Source organism: Pocillopora damicornis, chromosome 11 (genome assembly GCF_964200805.1).
Source record: "Pocillopora damicornis chromosome 11, jaPocDami1.2, whole genome shotgun sequence".
Taxonomy (NCBI): domain Eukaryota; kingdom Metazoa; phylum Cnidaria; class Anthozoa; order Scleractinia; family Pocilloporidae; genus Pocillopora; species Pocillopora damicornis.
The window spans coordinates 18,162,463-18,186,939 of NC_142680.1; the positions used below are offsets into that span (position 1 = coordinate 18,162,463).

The window sequence follows — 24,477 nt, forward strand, 5'->3', positions numbered from 1 at the left end:
CATGAGAATAAAGGAAATGATCATCAACAAAAGAAACTTTTGATCGGTAAACAAATTCTCCTTGTCAACACCTTAGGAAATGTATAAAGAACAGTATGGAGAATATGCGTTCTGATGTTAGGGTGTAAAGGGTTTAAGTGGTTGTTAAAAAGGGCAAGGAAGTGTCAAGGGAGAGGGCGGTGACATTATTATTGAAAATTATTAAATCAAGGAACTTAGCTAAATAATTTTTTTTTTCCATTCAGATGGTGCCAGATATCTGCTTTGGAATCAACATTGGTAAAAGTATGTCTTCATTATGTTTGACCTAAGGTTTTTTTAAAAAAATATTTTCATATTTGAGGTTGGTCTTTACAACCCTATCTCAAGACCTGCCCCACTTCCTACTGGGCACAATACAGGGATGTCACACCCTTCCTGTTGGGTGGCTATTATTAGGTCTGATATCTTGCTAATGTTATTCACCGATTGCAAATGTACAATAACTTTTTAGATAATTTGAATTCCTTGCCATTTATCACTGATAAGAAAAAAGCACATTCCCGCACTTCCTGTGTGAGGGAGTATGTGGCTGTGGAATTTCATGGAACAGATTGCCCTTGAGTTTTAAAAGGGAATTTCCCACAGGCCAATTAACAGGGAAAACCCCTCTGTGATAAACCATCTTCCTGTTTTTCATTTTCCTTTGCATGTAGCGATCCCATCTCCACAAAACACAAAAAAACATAACAAAAACGTTCTTCTAAAGTGAAATATATTATAACACTCGTAAAACTCTACAGCACTTGACACATGTCATACACTGCTAGTGGATCTTATCAGTCAATCACTTAGGATATTGGAATTTACCATTTTTTTTCTTAGTTGAACGAAGCCTTTTACAGTCAAGATCTTTTAAATATTTCCTACTTTGTACTTCTTATACTGTTAATGTTATATATTTGTGAACATTATTGCAAATACGGTTTCCTGATTGCCGTTCACAGCTCACGTACAGATCGTCATGTGAACTGTTCCTTCCATAATAAGATTTTTACTTTCAAAGCTTTCATCCGTTTCTTTCGAATTCTGACATCCTGATCGTAAAATAAATAAGGATACTCTAGGTATAAATTACTGGCCTTGAATATTTTTCAGGCCTTTCAATTAACTATGAATGAGGGAATGAATGAAACTAACTACAACAAACGCGACAGAACATTCGCTGTTAGTACGTAATATAAGGATTACAATGCAATCTCCAATATTTTTGATGACAAACCGAACTGTTTGTGAAAACATATCATGCTACTTTTTTCCTAGCTGAAGCCGTTCCATGACTGTATGGTTATGTTAAGTTCGATTTGTGAAGTTCTCTTCTTCGCTAAATAGACAATCCTGCTCAAATCTCAGCTCCACGTGGTTTGATTGCGAAGTTCCGGTTATCTGTCTGTTCTGGCTCTCACGATCAGACGGTCGTGAAAGAGCGATCAAACGTTTCTTTCCGTAAACGAGACATTTTCAGCAATTCTCTACAAAATCCACTGTTCTTTTAACGGATTGACAAGCTAAGCTGATGTAGAAACTGCTATTCCTGAGGTCTGTTTTTGTAGCATGATTTCACATCCGCCCTGCACGTGATCCATAACTTGTATCTTTAACTGACAAACTTGCTTTCTCAGTTCGCAAACTTCGGTGTGTAGCTGAGAATTGATGCTCTTAAGATTGCTAACTTTAACTTCCAAATCGGCTTCCTTTTCTAGCTTTCGTTTGCGGCATTTTGAAGCAGCGACTCGGTTTCTCTGCTTCTTTCTTTCGTTCTTAACTGTTTCCTGTAACGCCAAGTCGATCGGTGGAAGAGGCGGCGTTCCGGGGACGACTTGCGATTCGTTTTCTAACTTAACGTTATCCAACTGCGGTTGCTGAGGTGGGTTCTGTATGTTTAATGTCGCATAGCTTGTGCTGGGTTGTGTTGTAGCCACTGAGGTCCTTTGAAAGTCTGGGAAAATTTGAGTCGCTCCGGACAGCGAAACCAACGGAAGTGATTGCGTCGAAATTATGGACGTGCCCGAAGCAAGCATCGGTGTTGTAGCTGCTACTGTACTAGTGGTATTATTTATCGCTGCTGTGGCAAACGATTGATTCAAAGCATTCAGTAGTAAAGCGTTTGTATTCACAACGCTTTGCGAAGTGGTTTGTCCACCTGATTCTTGTTGTTGGTCGTGTAATCTTTGAAGCGCTTCCACGAATCCTCGCGCGTATAATTCTTGTTGTTCCGTTACAGATGACGTTCCCTTGAGCACCTGAGTCGGTGTTGGAGTGGTCAAGATTCCTCCATAACCCATTATCAATTTCTCCAGCTCGGGGGAACCCAACGTTAGCAAATTCAAATCAGGAGAAGTCAATAATGCGCCTTCCAGCGAAGTTTGCCTCCGCGCGTTCGGCGACGTAAAATCAAGCTTTAAGTTGCCTTTGTCGTACGTCGCACTCTGAGAACTCGATGTTGCGGGCATAATTTGTTCGTCATAGAATGATGCTTCCATTCACGAAGTGAGTCTGATAAAAATACAGACGATTTTGCTGACTGTGAGATTTCAGGATCGCTTGAACGTTTTACAAGTACGCAACTTTTATTTCCGTTGCAAACCATTCATATATGCTTTTGAGTCACTTTCTATTTTCGTCTCGCATATGTCATCTCAAAGGCGATTGGTTGAGACGATGAACTTTGTTCTTTAACGAGTGATCATTGGTTCGTTCTAATTACTCTTATCCGCACGTGACTCACAAACTAATGCGAATGACGTCAGTTAGAAAACATGCCGAAAACAAAACAGCCATTTCCTAGGTGACAACCGGTAGCGCGAATTTTCGATTAAAGAACTTCTTGAGAATTGTGGAATATTCCTGCGCGAAAGAATATCACGAAACTATAGCATTTGATTCAAATTAAACAAAACGATTACGAAAGGCGACAAATTGATTCATCTCTTTGAACGGTGAAAACAAATCGACGCAAACATTTGTAAAAAGTCGTTTTCGAAAATGTTAACTCTGCTCAGAAGTTTCCCGGAACATTATGAAGAGCATTGGGGTATTCAGAAAAAAGTTTAATCGATATTTTATGACACTTTTTTTCTAAAGAAAGCGTCGGTTTTTGCGGGAAACTGCGACCAAAATTTATAATCAGAAGGAAATTAGTCGCACCTATTTTTCAACAACTTCCTTCTATTCTTTCGGTTTTTGAGATATTTATTATTCCGAGAAACTGCAAGGCTGTGTTATTTGTTCTTTCATCCTTTCCGATTCGTATTCACGCCCCTTGCAGTAAAAAGCGTGACGAATTGCAACGGATGACGCGTGCCAAGGACAATAACTAGTTTCAAATTTCGTTCTGTCACCGGAAATGCATTTTGCAGCATCACATCTTCATACGACTATCTGATTTCTTCATCAAGCTTGTAAGTGGTGGCAGTACATTTTATGGGGTGCAAATTTTTCAAATTTAATTCTAGTTTTATTGCATATGTGATTATTTTTCAAATGTCACGTACTAAACTGCATCAACTCGAAGCGTCATGTTTCCACCTACATAGAAATTTCTGCATCGATTTCACAACTGACTATCAAATATCTTTATCCGAAACTTCAAATTTTTCTATCATTTCTTGAAGAAAAAGCCGCAGTTTATATTCTCTACTAAACGTGCTTCGAATTTTTAATATTCAAGGTTTTTTTGTGTTCGGTAAAGGGCAGGTGGGACTTTGAAATTAGCCTTGCCGCATTTCCATAAATGGCCATGAAATTACGATTTGCCAGTCGCGTATTTAAGAAGGTCACGATTCAGAAATATTTTCATTAAGAAAAAAATCCTGATTTGGAAATATAAACTTCGGCTCACCCAAACAGTTTTTGAGTGGAATTTGCGAAAACAAATGATATATAATTAGTTTTGTTTTTCTTCCAAAGCGAAATGTTTGTTGTTAAATATGCTAATATCAAGTTTTAGACCATTTAAACTAGTATATTGTTTACATTTTGAACCATTTTGGCACTGATATGCTGTTTTGTTTACAACATAAACGGATGGAGCACGGGAAGTTTATGCTGTCTAGAAAACCGAACAAAATGCCATGAAAATATTCACAAATCTGACGTAAATTTTAAAGAGAGAAAATGTAGAAAAGAATGAATTTACCATTTCAAATTCGGTGGAGCATGAAAGTCAATTCGTATTTGACCTTGCCTCTAAGGTTTTTTTTTTTTTGATAAAAGTCTCATGATGGAGTTGCTTAATTTTTCTTGGCCGATTTACGACTATCGAAATTTGGGATTGCAGAACCGCTTAAGCTGATTTTAAACCGTTTAAATTCCATCTCGTTGTGACTTTCTCTCTATCCTGAAAACAGAGGTAGTGACCATGGTCAGTTTCAAATATTAGTGTCATGTTTTGTTCATTTTCAATGAATTTGATGGGTTCCTCTTCTATATGGATCATTTTATTCAGTTTAACATGTGGACGGGGGAGGTTAGAAATTAGAAAATGAAAAATAGGGACGAAGAAAAGCGACCACAAAGAACCCCTGGGGGAGAAACAAAAAAAGATGTCTGAGAAAGCGAAGGAAATTCTTGTCTACGAGAAATGCGAAAAAAAAAAAAAAAAAAGAACGGGGCATAGATACCTTACACTTAGAGATAACATTGACAGTCCCTTTAAGTGTTTTTTCCTCAATCACGTTAACTGGTTCCGCATACATGTAAGTGGCATGGTCATATTGGTACAAGAAATACCACTCCCCTCCTGAGCCATACGAAACGTCAAACGGTTGTATATTTAAGAGGGTGTGTCATTAAATCAAACAGGAAACACTCGGAAGATGAAGCTTTAGACAGGAAAATTGTCTGAAACGGTATCTGAAAGGAAATATTTATTGAAAAGAAGCCGACACGTTTGCGTCAAACGACCACGCGGTCTTAAACATCGGCACTATAGCTCATCTCGGTTTGTTTTTCTTGTTTTATTTTCTCTTTCAGGTATTTGGCGAAGATAATTGTTGTGAAGAAAACAACTAAACCGTTCTGATCAACTTGGATGGCCGCTTATGGGATAATCTGTTTTGAAGATCCAATCGGGACAAGATGAGTAAAACCGGAAGTCAGAAGGATTTTTAACGTAATGGTCACGCATTCGTCAGTAATAACGCAAGTTAGTAAGGCGATAGGTTGACTTTTCCTTGAGATTTCTATCAAATACTCAACGATGTAAATATTATAATTCAAGGAGAACTGGTCGGTTTTGATGGTGGAAAGTATGGAAGCTAGGAAATTTTTTTTAATCATTGAGATGAGGAATGCAAGACCCAAACAGATTAGAAACGTAACAGAAGTTTTAGGCGGGAAAATTTGACTAACCGCGTCGGCTGCCAAAGGGCTGTAAACAGAAGCAAATTAACGGCAATATAATCGGGTTTCCTCTATCAAATGTGGAAGAATGAATACTTGCCATCAAGCATCGACTTTAACATCGTCAGACGCTTGTTTCACGCCGAACGAAGGCTCAAACGCGTTGCCAAGAAAAACGGGTTGGAGTTCCTCAACCGTAGAAATCGATCGCAGTTCAAAAAGACTCAGCTCGGTGGAAAATTCAGGACAGTATTTTAAACGTCAAAAGACGCCTTCTTCGTGTCCGGCGACGAACAATGAACACGTTTTTACAAGCGGAAGGCGGCCTTCAGCTACGGAATCTGAAAGGGACGAAGAAGAGGGCATGAACGCGAATGATGTTGTGAACCAGAGAGGAAATGTTGTTGGCATTGGAGATGATAGTCCGTCGGCTTTGGACGTAAAGGTGAAAAATTTCATCTGCTTCTCCCTTCTTTTTTTAAATAAAGAAAAAAATTGAGAAAATGAAATAATGACAATTAGAACCATGTTAGATTTTCACACGGCCCCATACTTCGATATACACACAGTTCTTGCATTGGATGAAGAAAAAAAATTATGTAAACAATAGATTACCTTTCGATTACGGCTTTGTTTTACTTTGATATGGGGCTGTGCAGAAATCTTACCAGAACCTTTAGGGAAAAAAAAAAAAAAAAAGAAAACGCAGGAAGAGACAATTGTGCTAAGTTAGTAACTATTTATTTGGCAGTTACTTACTTACCCTAAATATGTTTTTTTCTCAGCGCGTGTTGTCAGTGGTTTGGAGTAAAGGAAACTTGGGTTCCTCCTACTATGATACAGAGACTTCACAACTGTATCTCCAAATGGATGTGGTAGAAACAAATGATTTTCAGTTTCTTAAAAGAGGTAATTATTGGAATAGGTTTGAATTCACCCTTTAACCCCTAAGAATGACCAAAATCAAATCTCTCCTTATTGCTTATCAATATCACTACCAAATCACAATGAAAGAGGCTCTTGATTGTCGAACAAATTCTCTTTTTGTCAGCACTGTAGGAAATGTGTAGAGAAAAGTAAAGAAACATGTAATTATTACTCATGATAGGGTTTAAAATGTTAATAATATGCATCCTAATGTTTGGATACCTCTAGCAGTTCACTTATTTGTGATAGTTGTTAACAGAACAAAAGATAATTTGGAGGGTACCTAAACCAACTTTCTTCTTTTCCAGTAAAAGAACAGGTGCAGGCAAGTGTCATCATAACAAGTGCAATACAGGATGAAAGATTGCTTAAGATCTTAAATGGGCAAGGTATGCATCATGCATGTGCATCTTTGATACATGATTATATTTATAATTTATTATTAATTATTTTTATTATGTTCATTATTTTATTTGTAACTAATTATTACTCAGCCAATGGAACTCACTTTATCAGCCTGAGGTAAGAGTTTGTAAACCACAATCCAAAGATTGTTCTGTTTATGTCCAGAGTACTTTATTATTTAAGTGCGGTCCAATGCTTTTATAAAATAGCCTTGGGTTTGACAGAACAAGCATGATAACTTTTGACCAATCAGAGCATGTGTACAGTCCAAGATATTTAATTCACAAAAATAATGGTGGTAGTGGTCTTTGTTTTTATTTCAGAAGGTGAAAACAATGATGAACAAATTTGTCAGACAACAGAAGTTGAAATCCTTCCAAGCATAGATTTTTGTAAGTTTCAATGAAATTCAATATGTCCTATACTTAATGCTAAGGCGATGTAACTGAGCTTGGACAGCAAGGTTGGCATTGTTTCAAAGCTTGAGTGTTAAATTGAAGCATTGAATTAGAGATTTTACCCACTTTTTTCTGTTCATGGCTGTGTTGGCACATAATAATTGATAATTACAAGGTTAAAACTTCAAGTAAGGTTTCTACTGTTTCAAGTTATTACCCAGAAATAACATTGGATAGGCATTTAATGGTTGCAATTACAATGTATGTCATAAAGCAAGGTGTTTTAGGCAGTTACTTGAGCTCCAATTTAATCATGTGGAAACTTGTCTTGTATATGCTCTACTGATCATGCATGTTTTCTGGCCTGTGTAGCTTATGAAGTTTGTAAGAGAAGGATTACTGCTTTGAATGCATGCCTGCCAGGAATCCCACAGCACTTTACAGAAAATGAGCGAGAAATACATATGAGCTCACTTGTCCCATTTGACAACATCAGCATGGTATGGAATAGAATTTTATACTCCTTGTCAATTCATGTAATTTTAGACTTTCTGTTAAATCCAAAAGTTTTGATAATTGCTTCAAAATAAATAATCTCCTTACCTATTCATAGAGTTTTTCTCTGGTCTTTTCTTTTTTCCTGTTATCCTTTTGCATTTCTTCTGTGAGTCAATCCCTTCAGGCTTTCTTTCCCTTCCTCTCATCTCCATTTTTCCCTTTTTCTCTCTACCACACTTTTCTTTCCATGCACGGGACCATAATTACACTTTTGAGTGTTTTTTATAATGAATCAAACTTTCTTTAGGTGCGAAGTGCTGGTGCACTGATTAAATACATAGACAAGAAACGAGTTGGAGTTGAAATGGATGATCCTGAAGTGAGAGTCCCTATTTTGGGACTCAAAGTATTTTCTCTGTGAGTATGGTAACTTTGTGATTATTTGGAGTATTATTAATGGTGACCTACCTGTAACACTTTATTCAATAGGCCTGCATGCCCTTACCGATGTTACCAATTATCCAATCAAATAAATCCCATGACACTAAAGACAAGCTGTTGCAACCTTAATCCTTGGCAGATTGACTAAAAAATATGTTTAAATTTTGCTCAATTTTTATTGCTGTTGGTTTTTCTTGGTGTGAACAACAATAGCATGATATGGTAATAGGTACCGAATGTTTCAAAATTTTGCGAGTCAAAGGAATTACACCACATGGTCTGCATTTGGAAAAAAAAATAGCCTGATCTTTTTTCCTGTTCATTATTTGCAGTCTTTGTTTTAGTTCTCCATCCTCAAAACCCTGCTTGTTTTCATGTGGTGTATTCTTGGCTCTTTGGTGTCCTATGTGGGGAAACTATAATTATGATTATTGATCTCAAGATTTTCTTTCAGTTAACACTTTGTGACTTGCATGATGCTATTTATAAATTTGTTCTCATAGTCAACCTAATTATTGTCATGCTTCTTGACTTTATGAAAGGAGTGATCTTCTCATTGTGGATAACAATACTTACAGGTTTGCAATTGCATTTATTTTAGACAATTGATAGCTTAGATCACTCATGTGTGGGTTTTTCTATAACCCTAAAGCTTGTCGTGCACTCACCTGATAATCATGCATTTTTTGAGTTATGCTCTTCAATGCAGCTTCTGAAGAAGAGAGATTCTTCAGATCCTAAAAAGCCTTAAATAAATAAATATTTATTCAATGAATAAATAGCTAAATACCCAAAAAATAATGCTAAATAATTTAAAACATCTTTGAGCTCAAGGCCTGAAAAGGGAGATAACTTGTGAGCTACAGCTGTAGCATATTTTATTGCAAAGCCAGTCGTATATAATACAGTCATCACAAAATCCTCTGTCGGTTGATTTTGCTCCTGTGCTTGTTAAAGTGCTTTGCAGATTTTTCAAAAGGAAAGTCATCCCTCTGTGTACAAGGTGGGAGCAGGGAACAGTGGTGCTAAGGAAGGACTCTCTCTCTTTGGTAAATAATTCCGGTAACCTCAGTGTTTCACCGCACGTTCTGCACTGTCACCATGTTATCAAGCTTTTTCACTTAAAAAGCTTCTTTCTCTCTCATGATTTGCACAATTTGACCTGGTCGACCTATTTTGCGTACCTGTGAAAAATCCTTTTCTTTTTTTTCCTGTGATAAACATCATTTGAATTTAATCTCAGTGAGGAGAGATTATAGGAACTGATTTCAATGAAAGAGATTTTAATTGAAGCAATCTTCTTGCATTTGTAAGCGACTTCAATGATAATAAAATAGGGTTGTAGCGAGAACGAAGACCCCCGAAAACAAAGACTAGAAAACGAAGACCCCTTATTTTCTTCTTTTAACATAATCTTGTTACGATTTCTCGCCGAAAATATTCAGCTCCGGTTTTCATCTTTTTAAGAGCGATGCAGGATGCAGTTGAACACCGATTTTAAACAAAAAGACCGAAAACGAAGACCCGAAAACGAAGACCTGAAAACGAAGACACGAAAACAAAGACATGAAAACAAAGACCCGAAAACGAAGACACGAAAACGAAGACCCGAAAACGAAGACCCGAAAACGAAGACCCGAAAACGAAGACCCGAAAACGAAGACCCCTTATTTTCTTTTCCAATAATAATAATGGATGCGATATACGCAAAGTGCCTATAAGAACCGCGTTCACTTATTGGATTCTTCCCAATGCTCACTGTACCTTTCTTGTCAGCACAAGTTCGTTTAAAATGCTAAGTTGACGGCCTCTCAGTCGATCCACTGACGTCAAAGCGCGCGATAATTCGTTTTTTCTTCTGTCGGCTCTTTTTCTGTAATTCGGAATTTCGTAAGAAAAACTTCTCCAAAGCTTCCTCGGCCGATGTGCTTTTTTATTTGAAACTTATTGCATTCAAACTGCGGCTTTTTGCCCAGAAGCTTTGGCAGTCGGAGTGGTGCTGACATTGCGCAAGCCGCTTCGCCAAAACCAAATAAAGAAGAAGCAAGGAAACCTACCTTCGCGCAACACTGAAAATACCAAATTATGGCATTTATCCAGCTAGACCGGCTTGTGCGAAAGAAAAGCAACGCTATAACACCTACTGGCGTCAGCCGGGTCGAAATTGGGAAACTCTAATCTTTAGTTAGAATGAGGACGTTAGGGAGCGGCGGTTAAAATATGGAAGCCAGACACTGGTATTTTCGAAAATAAATTAAGAAAGCATCAAATAGGAAAATTAAAGGAAATAAAGCGATCTTCGGTTTAGTGTTTAATATAATCGTTTAACTGATGAATGGTCACGTTGCGAGCAGAGAAGTTGCGAAGCTTTTGACTGTTTTTCATCGAGTAGAACATCGAGTTTTTCACTTCCTGTATCAAGGTCATGAAGAGGTCTGCGTTTTCGGGTCTAAGGTCTTTGTTTTCGGTGGTCTTCGTTTTCGCTACAACTAATAAAATAGTAATATTACGGTTGCTAGACCTTATATTACTATTTATTTTATAATTTATTCAATTTGTCCTTTAGGCGTTACAAATAGAACAAGATCTGCTATTGGGAGTCATATGTTGAGGTTTGTCTTTAAACTCTTCGGGTATTATCTCACTTTTAAAGCTTCTTTGCCTAGATCTCTAAATGTATTTGCAAAACTGGAAGCTTATTCTTCTGTGATTTTAGTACCAGAGTGCTAAGTGTAATCGCAGGCAGACCACGATATGTGTTCGTTGTTAATAATTGTTGACATGAGACGAACAAAATATATAAGGGTATATAATATATAAGGCTTCCTTAAAGCTTTATAATATGTTGTTATTCTTAACTGTAAACTGCAGAATGTGGTTTTTACGTCCCTCAAGAAACATCGATCTTCTACAACAAAGACAAAAGGCAGTATCTTACTTTATGAGCCTTAGAAATGCAGAACTGGTGGCATCTCTACAAGATTGCTTAAAACACATCAAGAACGTCTCTGTAAGTGTACTGCAATGACAACCTCCCTTGCTTACAGTCTAGTTTAGGAAAACGTATAATGATATATGATGTCCATAACACTTTGAGACAGTTTTTTTACATTGTGTACACATGGTAAGGACAGACCCACCAGTGAGTTCTCTGTAACTCACTGGTACATTAAATAGACAGCTTTTGAAGTTGCGACCGTTTTGGTCGTTACGGCGCGTAGGAAAACATTTGAACAACTAACTTAGCAGCGTAAGTCGCTAATTCGGCAACTAGAGTTCGGCGGGCACGTAAGAAACTGTAACGTTCTGATAAGTTTAACAGAAGCCTTCCTGGGTTTTCAGTGAAAGTGAGGTAAACATTTCCTTCAGATGTTGCTCATGCTCTGTCGTGTTTTCGTTTTAAATTTTGCGCTAGTCTCCTTGGTTGCCTAAGCCTCCAGATGTTGTGTGTCTCCAAAAACGAATGCTGCCTTGACTGCAGTGTGGTTTAGTACATTTTCAAATGTCTCTTTTCTTTTCTTTGTTTTTTACATTTTTCTGGCGGCGAGTTCCAAGGGTAACTTTAAACCATCTTTCTATGATATATTGTATATTCGTTTAATTAAATTTCATTATCAAGGAAGTATATTTCTTTCACCATACAGGGAATACTATCAAGGATGACTACAGCTCAAGCATCTGTTGGCGACTGGCAAGCACTCTATAAGGTATTATTAGCATTACTATCTTATTAATGAAATACCTGAATTTCTAAAACATGATTTGTTTGATTACAGACGGCCTATAATGCAACTTACATTGCTGACCTTTGTAGAAGGATACCCACGGATGTTGCGATTGCCAAAAAGGTAGTGGCTTGTTTTCTTTAAGCTGCACCATTGCTTTCCTAAACTTTTTAGTCATGAGTTCATTTTGCTTAACACTAAGTCATAGCGTTTCTTTTTATGGTTATCATTTTAAGTTGTGCGTTGATGACGCACAAGACTAAATTTTCAGTTTGTGGAAGAAATTGCCAGTGATTTTGTTTTATTGTCCTACGGCTTACGAGTGCGCTGAGATAGACGCGGGGGCCTTATGGGTAATGCGCTGGACTCCGGGTCGAGAAGTCTGGGTTCTGGTTCTGTGACCTGGCCGTGTCACTGTGTAGTATTCTTGGGCAAAACACTTTACTCTCCCAGTATCTCTCTCCACACCCAGGAGTAGTGGGTACCAGTGAAATATCAAGCAGCCTGATGAAATGCATGGGGTAGAAGTTTCGATGGAGTGGCATCCCATGTAGGGGGGAGAAGTAATACTCTTAGTCGCTTCTTGCCATGAGAATTGACATATACTCCGGCTGGATGGGCCACTTAGCTCGTGTACAGAATCTTTTCTCACTTATGAGTGCGCTGTTTTCCTTAGATTGCTACAAGTTTTACAGATGAATTGCTTCAAATTGGAAGCCTGATGAGTAAAATAGTAAGTATACGTTTTCAGTATTCTCATCTGACTGGTTTTTTGGTTTTTTGGTTTTTTTTGTTTTTGTAGTTGTACCCGCCTTTCCCTTTTTATATTCTAAATAACCTGAATTTCCTTTTTTCCCAGATTGACTTTGATGAGTCGACAGATCAAAACCGATTTGTTGTTAAACCTGGAGTCGATCCGGCTTTAGACGAAAGTAAGCACTGTTTTCTTTTGTCTTTACTTAAGATTAACTCTTTACATCTCAACATTAGTATTCATGCATATTCTCCATGCTGTTTTCTCTTAATTTCCTATTCAATAGGAATATTGAATAGGAATAACACTGTGCTCTGCTGGACTGAGTTGCAAAACTAATAGAGATTGCCCTCTGACGATTGACTATGTAAAAATCCGCTATTTTACGCCAATTTTTCTGTACTTATCGCTTCTTTTGTAGTTCAGCCAAAACGAGCCTTTGTGGCCGCAGTACCTAGTGGTGAGAACGGATAAAATTAAAATTCGAGCGCAAAGCTCTTCCTTTTGGCCTTGACGACTTACATATCACATTTCTCTAATAACGACGCTGACCTATAAAGATGTGTTTTCTACTTGTTTTTGTTGTAGTACAACAACAGCAACAAAGTGTTATTTTCTTCAATTCAAAGAGAAAAGAACATACAATGGCCTACCCGACTTTATGACAACTGTTGCGAGAGAAGAACTAAATAAACTGAGCTCCTCAATTACCGAATGTAACGTCATTTACCTACCACAGGTAATTTTGACATCCATTGAGATATCAGAATTTGTTTTTCTTTGTACCAACGCATATTTTCCAATATTTTTTTCCCCATTGTTTTGACGTATATCTTCTCACCGCAGCTTGGCTATTTGTTGGCAATCCCTCGGTCACCAGAGATGAAAGAGGAGGATGATTTTGCCATGGATGGTTTAGAATTTGTGGTGAGATGGCTTTTTATAGATAAGGCTTACATACAGTGGAACCCTGTATTAGGCGGACAACCACATAACTGTAACATCATTGTTCCGTCTACCAACTCTTTATTTCAACTGATTTTATTCAGAATACTATGACATACTCATTCTACAAAGACCAGTGTAATGTAAAGTATATGTAATTTCTAAACCAAAGCCCCATTCCATATTTTGTTTTTCCTCCTAGTTCTTAAGCAACAACAGGCTTCACTACAAGAGTGCTCGCACTAGAGGTAAGAACTTTGACGATGCACCCTCCCTTCCAAGTTTTCCACTATGATTTTTCTCTATCAGAGTTAACACTTTTTTTACATTTTATGTTTCAGAACTAGATAACCTTCTTGGAGATACACAGTGTGAGATAACAGGTTTGTTTGTTAACCCTCTCTCCCCCTCCCACACCGCACCCCCTCCCCCACTGCACCCCCTCCTAAAAGTTATCAGCATCTAGTTTCTCCTCACGGTATCACTTCTGAATCAAACAAGAAGGCCATTACAACTGAGGAAATCATCGTCTTTTTATAATGCTCTTGATTGTTAAACAGATTCTCCTGATTATTACTACTAGAAATATGTGAAAAGTAGTATTAGGAGTATGGATATTGATATAGAAAAGTGAAAGGTCTGTAAATGAAGTCCTACTCCTCTTGGGAGGGATGCTTGTCCATCTCACGTGACCTCCCACTCCCCCACCTCACATTCCCGGGAACTTCTCGGAACCGTTAAAGATTACTTTAAGTTCATTGTTTTTTGTTTTTTTTTCAGACCATGAGACCGCCATCATGCATCGCTTACAGACTGTTATCCTAGAACACACCAAAGTGCTTATGGATGTTATGGAATGCTGTGCAGAGCTGGACTGGTATGGTGCTAATTTTTAAAAGCTGCTTTTGAAAATTTGAAACTTATTGTTTTCAAGTGCGTTTTTTTGGAATCCTTTTTAACTTGTCTTTGCCATTTTTCATCATCTTTGTTCGGATATCCTCATATTCAAGGATTTTTTAATTTGGTCTTATTTTTTGGTTTCAGTTTAATTTCTTTGGCTCTATGTGCCAGGGAGAACAATTATGTCTGTCCCAAGTTGACAATGGATTCTGTGTTGAACATAGAACAGGGCAGGTGAGGTTTGTAGACTCTCGGTGTAAGGCAGGCTCGATTATTAGCCATTGTTCGCAAAATTAGCCCGCACTCTTCCCCTTCACCATGAATGATTGAAGTTAAAAAAAAGAAAAGAAAACAGTCGCTACCATGACAGAAATATATCGATCGAGTATTGAGGTGCTAACAGTTGTTAGTATACTTAAAAGTAATGCGAAATATTTCTTAGAATACTTACCCTCACGAACGACTCCACGCAATTTTAGTACTCCAGTGCGACAGAAAATGGCTATGAGCTACAACAACTTATATCTTTTTATTTTAAAGCTTCCCTCGTTGGGAATTTTATTTAAATTGATGTTTGAAAAGTGTTTACGTCGTTGCCTCAGGCATCCCTTACAGGAACTTTGTGTCAATCTGTTCGTTCCAAATGACACTGAGATTGAACAAGATAAGGGGCGGATGAAGGTGTTGACGGGACCAAATGCCAGCGGTAAAAGTGTTTACCTTAAGCAGGTGAACGTAATGAAAAGTAAACAGTGTAACGAATTGAGGCCTGATGGTTTGCGTGCCGAAATAAAATAGGACAGAAATGTCAAATCCTCAAATGTGCAGGGCGCCCTCTGCTTAAGTCAAGATAGAAAATTATCCCTCTCCCTTCCCTGTCCCTCTGTACAACTATGTTACGTTATAGGTGGATGCAGCCCTTTGCGCGTGAACCAGGGGCCCGTTTCTCGAAGGTTCCGGTAACTTAACGGGCCTGTTAAGCTGCTCTGTTTTCATTCAAAATGGTGGTTTCAAAGTTTTCAGTATTAGCAATTAAACCAGCAGCTAAAGAAAGTCAATGGACTGGTTAGGGTTTTAGAGCCTGCTTCTTTGTTCTTTAACTCTTGATTTGAAACTATGGCTTCGGAACCGTTAAATTACCGAGACGATTATCTGTTAAGGAAACGTATAGAGAACAGTTTGGATAATATGCATACTGATGTTAGCGGGTAAAGGGTTTAGAAATTTCACCTTTAGGAAGAGCCACATTTCTTAGGATATTAATGTTGACGGAAATTCTTTTCTTTGAATTTCAGGTCGGTTTGATTGTATTCCTGGCTCATATCGGAAGTTTTGTTCCAGCAGAGTCAGCCACTGTTGGCATCACTGATAGAATTTTTACACGAATACACACAAGAGAAACCGTGTCAGTTGGCTTGTCTACGTTTATGATCGATTTAAATCAGGTAGGTAATTGTAATGAAATTTAGTTGTTTGAAATCATCCGTATGAAACTTGCAATCGAAAAACGAGAAAATCATAGGTGCACCCAATTCTTTATTTCCTGGAAACCCGGCTGTGGTATTTAAGCATTGCCAGTACATCTCTAATAATTTGCCTTGAAAAAATTACGCGCTTCTGAGTGGCTGAAAACGAGTGAATTCTCATGTAACACGAATGCAAATTGAAAATAACGCGGGCACGCTTCAAAATTTCGTCGGTCTTGATTTTCTGTGATGCTTTTTCATGTACATCATTAACAAGAAGTAAAATGTTTCCTCTTGCAATTTGGTGAATAAGCACTTGCAAATTTTTTAAAGACGACAAAGTGCACTTGCTTTACGGGCTCGTGCAATTTTGTTGTCTTTGAAAAATTTTTTCATGCTTATTTACACCAAATTGGACTCTAAATCATGTTATTACATATACAAAATCGATTTCGATAGTTGGTTTGAATGATTTCCTATGGATTATGCAGGCCCTCATTGTTAGGGAACTTTAAGCAAATCACGACGGCTCCGGCAACGAGGACGTGGCATCTAACGGGCAAAACAATAACCAACACGTGAGGTTTTAAAACTTTGTACATTTCTTAGTTGGCCTGTGCCAAACAACAACGTGAAATCACCCAAATTTGCGTCGTCTGCGAACGAAAACTGCGACCTCAACTTCTTTTAATTTCCATTTGGAACTCAACGCTGCCTATACTCGTTATGTTGAAGTTTAGGTGTGGCACCGTAATAGACGGTTAACACGTGCAGCCATTTTCGAATTTCTAACTAAAAATGGAAATGCGTCTTGCAAATCGTCGTTTTCCTTGGTGTTGCCGTCCTGGCTGCTTAAGGTCCCTATTAATAGCGCTTAAAGAGTGCGTTGCTCCGCTCGTGGGATATTTTAGATGAGTGGGAGAGAGGTTTGCCGGGGGTCTGGCACTAATTATTAGTTACTAAGCCCCCATTCTTACTTTTTTGCCGGCGAAGAAACACTCGTGCTGAACCGCTGATAGTGAGTGCCTGCTCGCGGGCTACAATCAGTGAGTAAATGGCTTAGACACCTTCTATTTATCAGTGTTTGACAAATTACAACCTTTACCTCTTTATTCCCAATCCATTCCTATTCATCAATGTTTCTTGCCGTTAATCGGGGATAACATTGAATAGAGGCGAAGGAGAGGTAAAGGCGCAAGAGAGACATAAAACGTTAAAAAGACAAAATGAATTATTTATGGTTATACTATTTTAATAATGTCTCTTACTTTTTTGGGTTAATTCAGTTAGGCTTACCCCATCTGCGTTCGTTGATGAATTGATAAACTTCCGCTGCCGTCTATAGCGATGAGAGGCAAATTAGATCCAAAAGCGGCCGCATCTTTATGCCACGTGTTTATTTGCGCATGATACCAATGACATGCATGTTTGACCTTGGAGCCTTGGCCTTTTTATATTGTTACTTCCTTATTCTCTATTTCGCCCGGCTTTTTTTTTTTGTTTTTAATACTAAAACAGAAAATTGAAATGGAATTACAGTTTGACTTTCTCCAGCTGCCTGACCTTTCTTTTTCGTCAAGTTTGATTAAAATACATTTCATCATTTATCAGGTGGCGACTGCAGTGAATGCTGCCACAGAGAATTCACTGGTCATCGTTGATGAATTTGGAAAAGGAACTGCCACGGTTACTATAACGACAGTTTTGTTTATATGATAAGCTGAATGTCACACATAGTTAGATTGGTTCTTATGATCGATCGGAGAAAAAGACGCACGGATAAAGTCACCATTAACTACATTTTCCTTTTTATCACATAAAACAAATAGATCCTACGCTGCCGTGGATTTGTTCAGTAATAGATCACAGAAGACGTCAGAATATGAGAAGAACATCAGTGACACACTTGGCTGCGTTTCGTGCGCCGCTTCCTTGTCCTTACCACATTTGACGTTATCTTTGGTCTGTTACTAAACAACATGGTATCTATATTTTAAAATATTTATCCTAAAAAAAAACATTTTTTCACGCAAATTAACCAAAATGTGGACTGTACTGTGTACGTTAAAGCTAAATTGCTGCTCAGATGTTGAAATTTAAGCTTGAACCCGTGGATTGTTTTATTTCCCTTTTTTTTGGTGTTCCTTTCTGATTTATTGTGGTTTTCCTCGCGTAATATTTTCTCAGTGAGATCTGTGCTATGTATAGAATGATATCGGTTCCATTTAAGTGACGAAATACTATTTAAAAGGTTTTCCCTTTACCCACGACAAATAAAACAAGGAAGTAAAAAATATGGAAATTTCAGTTCCACAGAAAGTGTTAATTTGAAAACAAGGAAGTGATAATATGTTAAAGAGGTGACAGATATAATAATAGATAATTTAATGAGTTTTGGAAGGAAGAAGAAAAAGCCCCAAAATATCGTTACGATTACCTAAAAATATGCATCTCATTTGTCATTTGCATCTCATTTGCCAGAGCGGGAAAAAGGGAACTTCTAATCGAATTTTCTAATAAATAATAAGAAGATGAAATTAGAAGATCCTCGTAGCTAAGAACACTACTGAAACTAGTAGTTGTAAGAAGGACCTGAAAAAAATTTCAGGCCCGTACGGGATTTGAACCCATGACCTCTGCGATACCGGTGCAGCGCTCTACCAATTGAGCTAACAAGCCAACTGGGAGCTGGTCAATGAATTGGGTACAAATTACTACCAGAGTCGTAATCCTACTCCTCTAAAGCTAACTGGAAGTGAGTAATTTCATTACTTGTGCTGACAGCTAGGCTTCTTTTTCACTTTCAACTATGGAATCCTCTCCTTTTTATCTTTCTCCGTTCACATTCTAGTTTTAAACGCGGACAGTTAGCAAAGATCTCCAGGTGCAACCGAATCAGGAGATTTTACGCGAGCGAAATTCAAGGACCAGGATGTTTTGCCGCAAGAAACCCCTTGGGAGTCATTAATGAATTTATCTTGACATGTTATAATAGGCTCTCAGCACTTTGGCGGGCCAAAGAATTCAGTTCAAAAATACGTTTTTGTAAATAACTCGTGTGCGTTCCCCATTTTACCCAATTTTTTCTTGGTAACTATTGTTGAAATAACGATGCTTAGTTTGACATGGAAAAAAAATCCAAAAAAATTGGACCTCGAAGATCTACCGAAAAATTTAGACATTTCGATTGGAGATAAGTTTACGTAGATCTTTATTCCAACCAATGGTTATAATTTACTATCTTTAGAACGTCCAGGAAGTGCCAATGTTTATTCAGGTCGTTTTTAGTTCATGATTTAAGTAGCATCTCCCTATTTTCTGACTTTAGATCGACGGTTTGTCGCTGCTGACAGCCATTCTTCGACACTGGCTGAGACAGGGATCCAGTTGCCCAAAGCTGCTTGTCTCGACGCACTTTCATAGCCTTGTGAAACAAAAGCTCCTACCGCAGACACCTCTGGTCATATATCAGGTACTTTTGTAATATCCATCGCAAAATTTCGGGCAGCTGTATCACATTTCACTGACATCTCAAAGGGTCATAAATGCACAATTATACTTCTGGCATGCGTTGTATTTTTCCCAAAAACTGGAGGGCAATTTCTGATCCTGCAGCAGTTTTTGTTGGTACACGTAGCAAAGAAGACTGTCGTTCGGATACTAGCTTTATAGCGGCTTTTTTCCATGATCCAATGGTCATAGTTTTTAGATTTGAAAAGAAAACAAAACTCGCTCTCTAGAGTAACTTCTGCCTACAATAGACAGATAAACAACTAAAGAAATGAATTACAGCAACAACAACAAATAGAAATGTCGTCCCAGGTAGGACTTAAAAGAAACTCATACCTTGGTAAAAGAGTTTTAAAATCCGGCTGTCTACAACCTAGAAATAAAGTCAACCGCGAACGCTCTAGAAGCCCTCTTCTCTAATTACCTCTTCCAAACAAAAACTCACAAGCGTATCGTCATTCATTTAAGCTTTAAATCGTCTCGGTACGAAGTGTTATTGCGCCACACAATATGAAGGCAGTATTTTGTTCTTTTTATTTTCCTTTGCAATTTTGTACGACATCATTAGACGATGCAAGTGCTGGAAGAAGGCGAGGACGTTGCGTTTTTGTATCACCTTATTGATGGTTGCGCCGAGAGCAGTCTTGCATGCCATATCGCCTCCTTGGCTGGCTTGCCCGATGAATTACTCAAAAGAGCGCAGCAGGTTTCTAGCCACTACCTGATACATTAATCTAATATCATTTCAAGTTTATTGAAATATGTCTTGGTGTTAAACAGAATAAGAATATGGTAGATTTTTGAGCTCGGTGAATTAAAGATGTAGATAAATAAGTTTTTTCGTCTTATCACGAGCGTGAGATAAAAGATAAAAAAAAAATTAAAAGGGGTTCCTTTCCTTTTGACACATTAAATCAGAAATCAGAATTCAGAATTCAGAATTCAGAAATCAGAAGAATAAACTCAGAATTTTCTCTTTGTCCCACGCTCGTTAAAAGAGAACAAAACTTATTTCTCTTTATTGGTACAGTAAGCAGGACTTGATAATCTTCAAGAGTCATAGACGTAATGGCGTAGTGCATTGTGGGCCCGACTCCGGATCGTGAGCTCCCGGCTCGAGCGCTAGCTGGGTAATTGTGTTGTGTTCTTTGGCGAGACACTGAATACTCTTCTTTGTGCCTCTCCCCCCACAAGAGTGTAAATAAGTAACCGCAATCTATCAGGAAACGTAATGAAAAAACTGGAGGAGCCTCCGCACTGGACTCAGAAAGTTAATTTGTTTAATTTTTTTTTTTAATACGATCGTCGTAATTTTTTTCTTCTCTGAAGGTGACAGAACTTACAAGATGCAACAAACCGATCCTTCGAAAGGACACTGCAGATGACGAAGAACAAAGAAAGAGGTTTAGTTTGGCATTTCTTTCTTTCATGCCATGACTCTGGCCACCACTAATTTAAAACTTTACGTGGGTAGTGTCTTCGTGCAGTTTCCTAGCTGTATTTCAAAAGAAAGCCCCCGAATTGTTTACATTTAATACGAAATCTTTAAAATTCCGGTATATGTAATTGTCTTGGTTAGTACATACACAGAATAATACCGGCCTGAAGGAGCTTTTATTGGAGTCGAGAATCGATGCCCCGTACTTAACTAACAAGTGAACAATTTACACAAATGTTCCTCAAGAAAAAGAGATAATTTGGATATAACTGTTGGAAAAATTCCGTAAAACTTCCTCGCCAATAGAGGAAATGTTTTGAGCTTTCAAATTTATCCATTACATAATTTTTTTAATCCATATTTTTTGTCTTGGTGTACAGGTGTTAATGTTTGCTTACGTCAAGCTCTAAAGTCGAAGTCTGTGGTTAGGATTATGTACTTTGTTCTCCTCGAAATATTGTCTGTGCACAGGGTGTTTTCATCATATTGATCCTTTTGTTTCAGACACAAAGCCATCGTCAAGAAATTCTTGGCGTTGAATTTGGATAACGAAGACCCTCAAGCTTTTCTGAGAGATCTTTTGGAAAATTTCGATGATGAATGATTTTATCTCAATTTCTCGAAATGCAAGCTCATGGTGTGGTGTTCCCAGGTGGATTTCCGACTCTATATTGCAAACTCACTGAAAGACTAAAAGCCAAGAGCTCTAGGCGAAAAAACTAACAGAGCTTGAATCCGTCATATTATATTCTCGTGTTATATAACTTTTGGCCAAGTGTTCAATTCCGAGGTTGCCTCGTGACCTACGATTTCATGACGAAAACCTGAATTGTACGATTTCGTGAAAGAATAGCTCCGCTCTGAGAAGGTTCAGCACGTTTTTTCAGTTTTGTCGTCAAGTCTTGCTGTTTTTGTTATTGCGGCCACAAAAGCATGTTTCCAAGGAGTATTTACTTCCGTTGTCCTTTTTTAAACACCACATTGCATGGAGTGACGTAGGATGACGTGAGGTCATCTATTTACGATTTGAACAAGGAAAAAGCATTGATCATATGCATTCCCAGTAACATAAGTCGTGTCAATTATGTTGATCAAGTTAATTTCGATTGCCGTTCGTCAGGAGAGGAACATGGTGAGCTGCTCTTAAAAAAAGACCACCCATCGTATTTTGCAGAAGCGAGCACCAGCGTTTTAAACTTTCCAAGAACATGAAACACTGTAAATGTCGACTGGCTCGGAAGACTCATCGAATTTGCTTCGAAATCGCTGTGTTTGGCGCCGCCAGCGTGGGCAAGACATCGCTTATTCGACGATCTTTTGTTGGCGAGTTTTTCGAGGAATATACTCCCACTATAGAAGATTACTACAGCCACGAGATACAAAGACTTGGTGGTGTAACCGTTTTGAACACCACAGACTGTGCAGGATGCTTTCAGTTCCCAGCTATGAGAAAACTGACAATTCAGAAGGCCGCTGGCATAGTGCTGGTGTTCTCGTTAGACAGTGAATTCTCATTTCGCGAGCTTCAAAGATTGCTTGACGAAATTATCAAGGTCAGGAGCGAGGAAGGAGTACCGATTGTTGTGGTTGGTAACAAAAAAGACTTAAATGTGCGAGAAGTCACGGAACAAGATGTAACAGAGTTGATAAGACTTTACAGCTCAGATAAATTCCAACTTCGGTACGTGGAGACATCAGCTAAAGACAATCTCAATGTGTCAGAAATTTTTAGTCAACTTTTGACATTTCTCATGCCCGAAGCACCGCCAAAAAAGAAAAGCAAATTCAAAATTTTTAACTTCAAAGCGAAAGAGAAGTGCAATGTTATGTAAATTATTTTCACAATTTTTACGAAAGCTTTTGAAAATTAAGAGATTGTTCGGTTACTTCAGAGGCGCCATTCTTGTAATATATTTAATGAGATTGTTGTACTTATTTAAATTAGATTGGAGTAATTTATCATTAAATGCGATTACTGAACCTCTTGTTTTCGTCTGATTATTACTGACGGCGGTCAGGAGTGAAGGAAATGTTTTCCCTAGTCGAACAAGAATGTCAATAATGGTTGACAAGTTAAACAAGTATAGTAAGGCTCCTTTGAAAATATGAACCGAAAGTCGGTTATAAATCAGTTAACAAATTGCTATTCCCTCACGCAAAAAAATTTCTCTCTTTTAAGAGCGAATGAAGTGTTAATCTTATCAAAAATTAACCCAGTGAAAAAAATCGGCTTTGGTTCTGATTTACTCCCACTGAAACCTTGGAAATTTTTATCTTCAGACTTAAATTTATCGTTAGTTTAAACGGATGTTTGTTTTATTCATTCAAGCATTGATAATGTTACGGTTTGGATGAAGTTTGTTCGTGGTTAAGCAATAACAAAAGACATCCACGTAAGAAAGTAGATGACATCTACCCGTGACTAATTTATTCCTCCTAGTTCACACGATATTTTCCTTCAAAGCCAACATTATTAATGGACTAGAACAAATCAAGATGAGAAGTTTTGCGAAAGACACGTTTTAAAACAGAAATCGTAAAAACCCTTCTTTTTTTGAATTTCTGGGTTCATTTTCAGAGCTATTCCAAGAGGACATCATGTAAACTTACTCTAAATTTAAGCGAGCTTTCAAACGCTTGAATGAGTTCTATGTGCAGCAGGTGAATCGTGGCTTTAATTTTTAATATCGGTCGTTGAAACTGAGACAATTCCAACGCTGAAACGTAATTTTGCCTAAAATTACTTCTTTGTCATGCGACTAAAATGTTTCGTTGTTAATTTTATCATTTTCTCAGATGTGAATCACAGACATGAAATGATTGTCTAAATTATAAATTCCCATTCGATCGGAATAGACATTGTATCTCGTTGGGAAGAACTTTGACTGAGTTAAAATTTGAAAAGGAATATTTCAGAAATAATTATTCTCTGATTTTTCTTTTCCCTTAAAACTAGTCCTTCCTGTCGGGCTATTGTGTTGTCTGAACATACTTATTTTGGCATGCGTCTCAAGTGTCGTTTTCAACAAATAATTTTTTCAGGCCATTTTATATCGAAATGAACCACCAATGTTTTTCATGATTGTCACTTGCAATGAAATACATGGTAACATCACACTTTGGTATCTCTTGGGGAAAAATGACCTCGATGAGGTATTAAAAACATTCAGTCATGAAAATCTACCTCACGCGAGATAAAGACTCTATAGAATTCTCTTTTTTTAAACCTTTTGTTTCTTTATCGCAGCTGAAATTTAGGTTCAATATGACTTAAGTCAAAATTTAACAATAAATATAGTCCAGTACGTCTGCTGTGGTAAATACTTGCCTATATTTACGGTGGAAAATATTCAACTTTGAGTAAGTTTACATTCAGCTCGCGATTTTTTCAAAATAGTGCACGCTTTATAAAAGTTAATGTCTACTTATATTATCAATTCATTTATAAAATTGTTACAGGTGAGATTTCTAGATATGCTGTAGATGTCGACTCGTTGTGGACTCCAAATACATTCGAGACAATTTCTAAGAAAATTATCCTCATGACTCTTAAAACCGACAGGCTTTTTGATGATAAAAATGGAATGAACTACACAAGTTTATTTCCCGTTGTGTTTACAACACAAAAATTAAAGGTATAAATCATGTAACAATTGCTTAAGACAGCTGTCTATACAGGGAATTTACA

General features: G+C 37.7%; 3 protein-coding genes and 1 long non-coding RNA gene across 10 annotated transcripts; 2 read left to right on the forward strand and 2 right to left on the reverse strand.

Moving 5' to 3' along the window:
• The first annotated feature begins 250 nt into the window (after positions 1-250).
• LOC113683356 (mutS protein homolog 5-like) lies at positions 251-22,769 on the forward strand. 7 transcript variants are annotated; one of them, XM_089186597.1, is made up of 28 exons: positions 251-285; positions 5,014-5,827; positions 6,168-6,291; positions 6,618-6,698; positions 7,038-7,106; positions 7,485-7,612; positions 7,918-8,027; positions 8,594-8,629; positions 9,009-9,100; positions 10,618-10,663; positions 10,923-11,061; positions 11,696-11,758; positions 11,828-11,899; positions 12,453-12,509; positions 12,636-12,708; positions 13,160-13,269; positions 13,377-13,457; positions 13,678-13,723; positions 13,817-13,858; positions 14,256-14,352; positions 14,520-14,609; positions 14,978-15,104; positions 15,671-15,820; positions 17,453-17,527; positions 19,170-19,313; positions 19,920-20,057; positions 20,681-20,754; positions 21,294-22,769. In XM_089186597.1, the coding sequence occupies exons 2-28, from the start codon at positions 5,471-5,473 to the stop codon at positions 21,391-21,393; spliced, it is 2,721 nt and encodes a 906-aa protein (XP_089042723.1). In that variant the 5' UTR covers positions 251-285; positions 5,014-5,470; the 3' UTR covers positions 21,394-22,769. The 7 variants fall into 7 exon arrangements, with proteins under 7 accessions (XP_089042723.1, XP_089042722.1, XP_089042727.1 ...); XM_089186596.1 differs by lacking the exon at positions 251-285 and adding an exon at positions 3,309-3,440; XM_089186599.1 differs by lacking the exon at positions 251-285 and adding an exon at positions 4,723-4,889.
• On the reverse strand, positions 738-4,638 carry LOC113683358 (transcription factor Jun). Its single transcript, XM_027200593.2, has one exon. The coding sequence runs from the start codon at positions 2,520-2,522 to the stop codon at positions 1,548-1,550; it is 975 nt and encodes a 324-aa protein (XP_027056394.2). The 5' UTR covers positions 2,523-4,638; the 3' UTR covers positions 738-1,547.
• On the reverse strand, positions 8,332-10,215 carry LOC149037941 (uncharacterized). The gene is made up of 3 exons (XR_016180853.1): positions 10,109-10,215; positions 8,720-8,797; positions 8,332-8,454 (listed from the first exon to the last, which is right to left on the reverse strand). It is a non-coding gene; the product is annotated as an uncharacterized LOC149037941 (long non-coding RNA).
• LOC113683359 (ras-related protein Rap-2a-like) lies at positions 21,998-22,769 on the forward strand. Its single transcript, XM_027200595.2, has one exon. The coding sequence runs from the start codon at positions 21,998-22,000 to the stop codon at positions 22,619-22,621; it is 624 nt and encodes a 207-aa protein (XP_027056396.2). The 3' UTR covers positions 22,622-22,769.
• Positions 22,770-24,477: the final 1,708 nt, after the last annotated feature.

Bases quoted from the DNA above. Each gene is read 5' to 3' on its own strand.
- LOC113683358 (XM_027200593.2), bottom strand. From the start codon at position 2,522: ATGGAAGCATCATTCTATGACGAACAAATTATGCCCGCAACATCGAGT.
- LOC113683356 (XM_089186597.1), top strand. From the start codon at position 5,471: ATGAATACTTGCCATCAAGCATCGACTTTAACATCGTCAGACGCTTGT. The intron at 10,664-10,922 runs GTTTGTCTTTAA...TGTAAACTGCAG, and splicing joins ATTGGGAGTCATATGTTGAG to AATGTGGTTTTTACGTCCCT. The intron at 12,709-13,159 runs GTAAGCACTGTT...TTCAATTCAAAG, and splicing joins CGATCCGGCTTTAGACGAAA to AGAAAAGAACATACAATGGC.
- LOC113683359 (XM_027200595.2), top strand. From the start codon at position 21,998: ATGAAACACTGTAAATGTCGACTGGCTCGGAAGACTCATCGAATTTGC.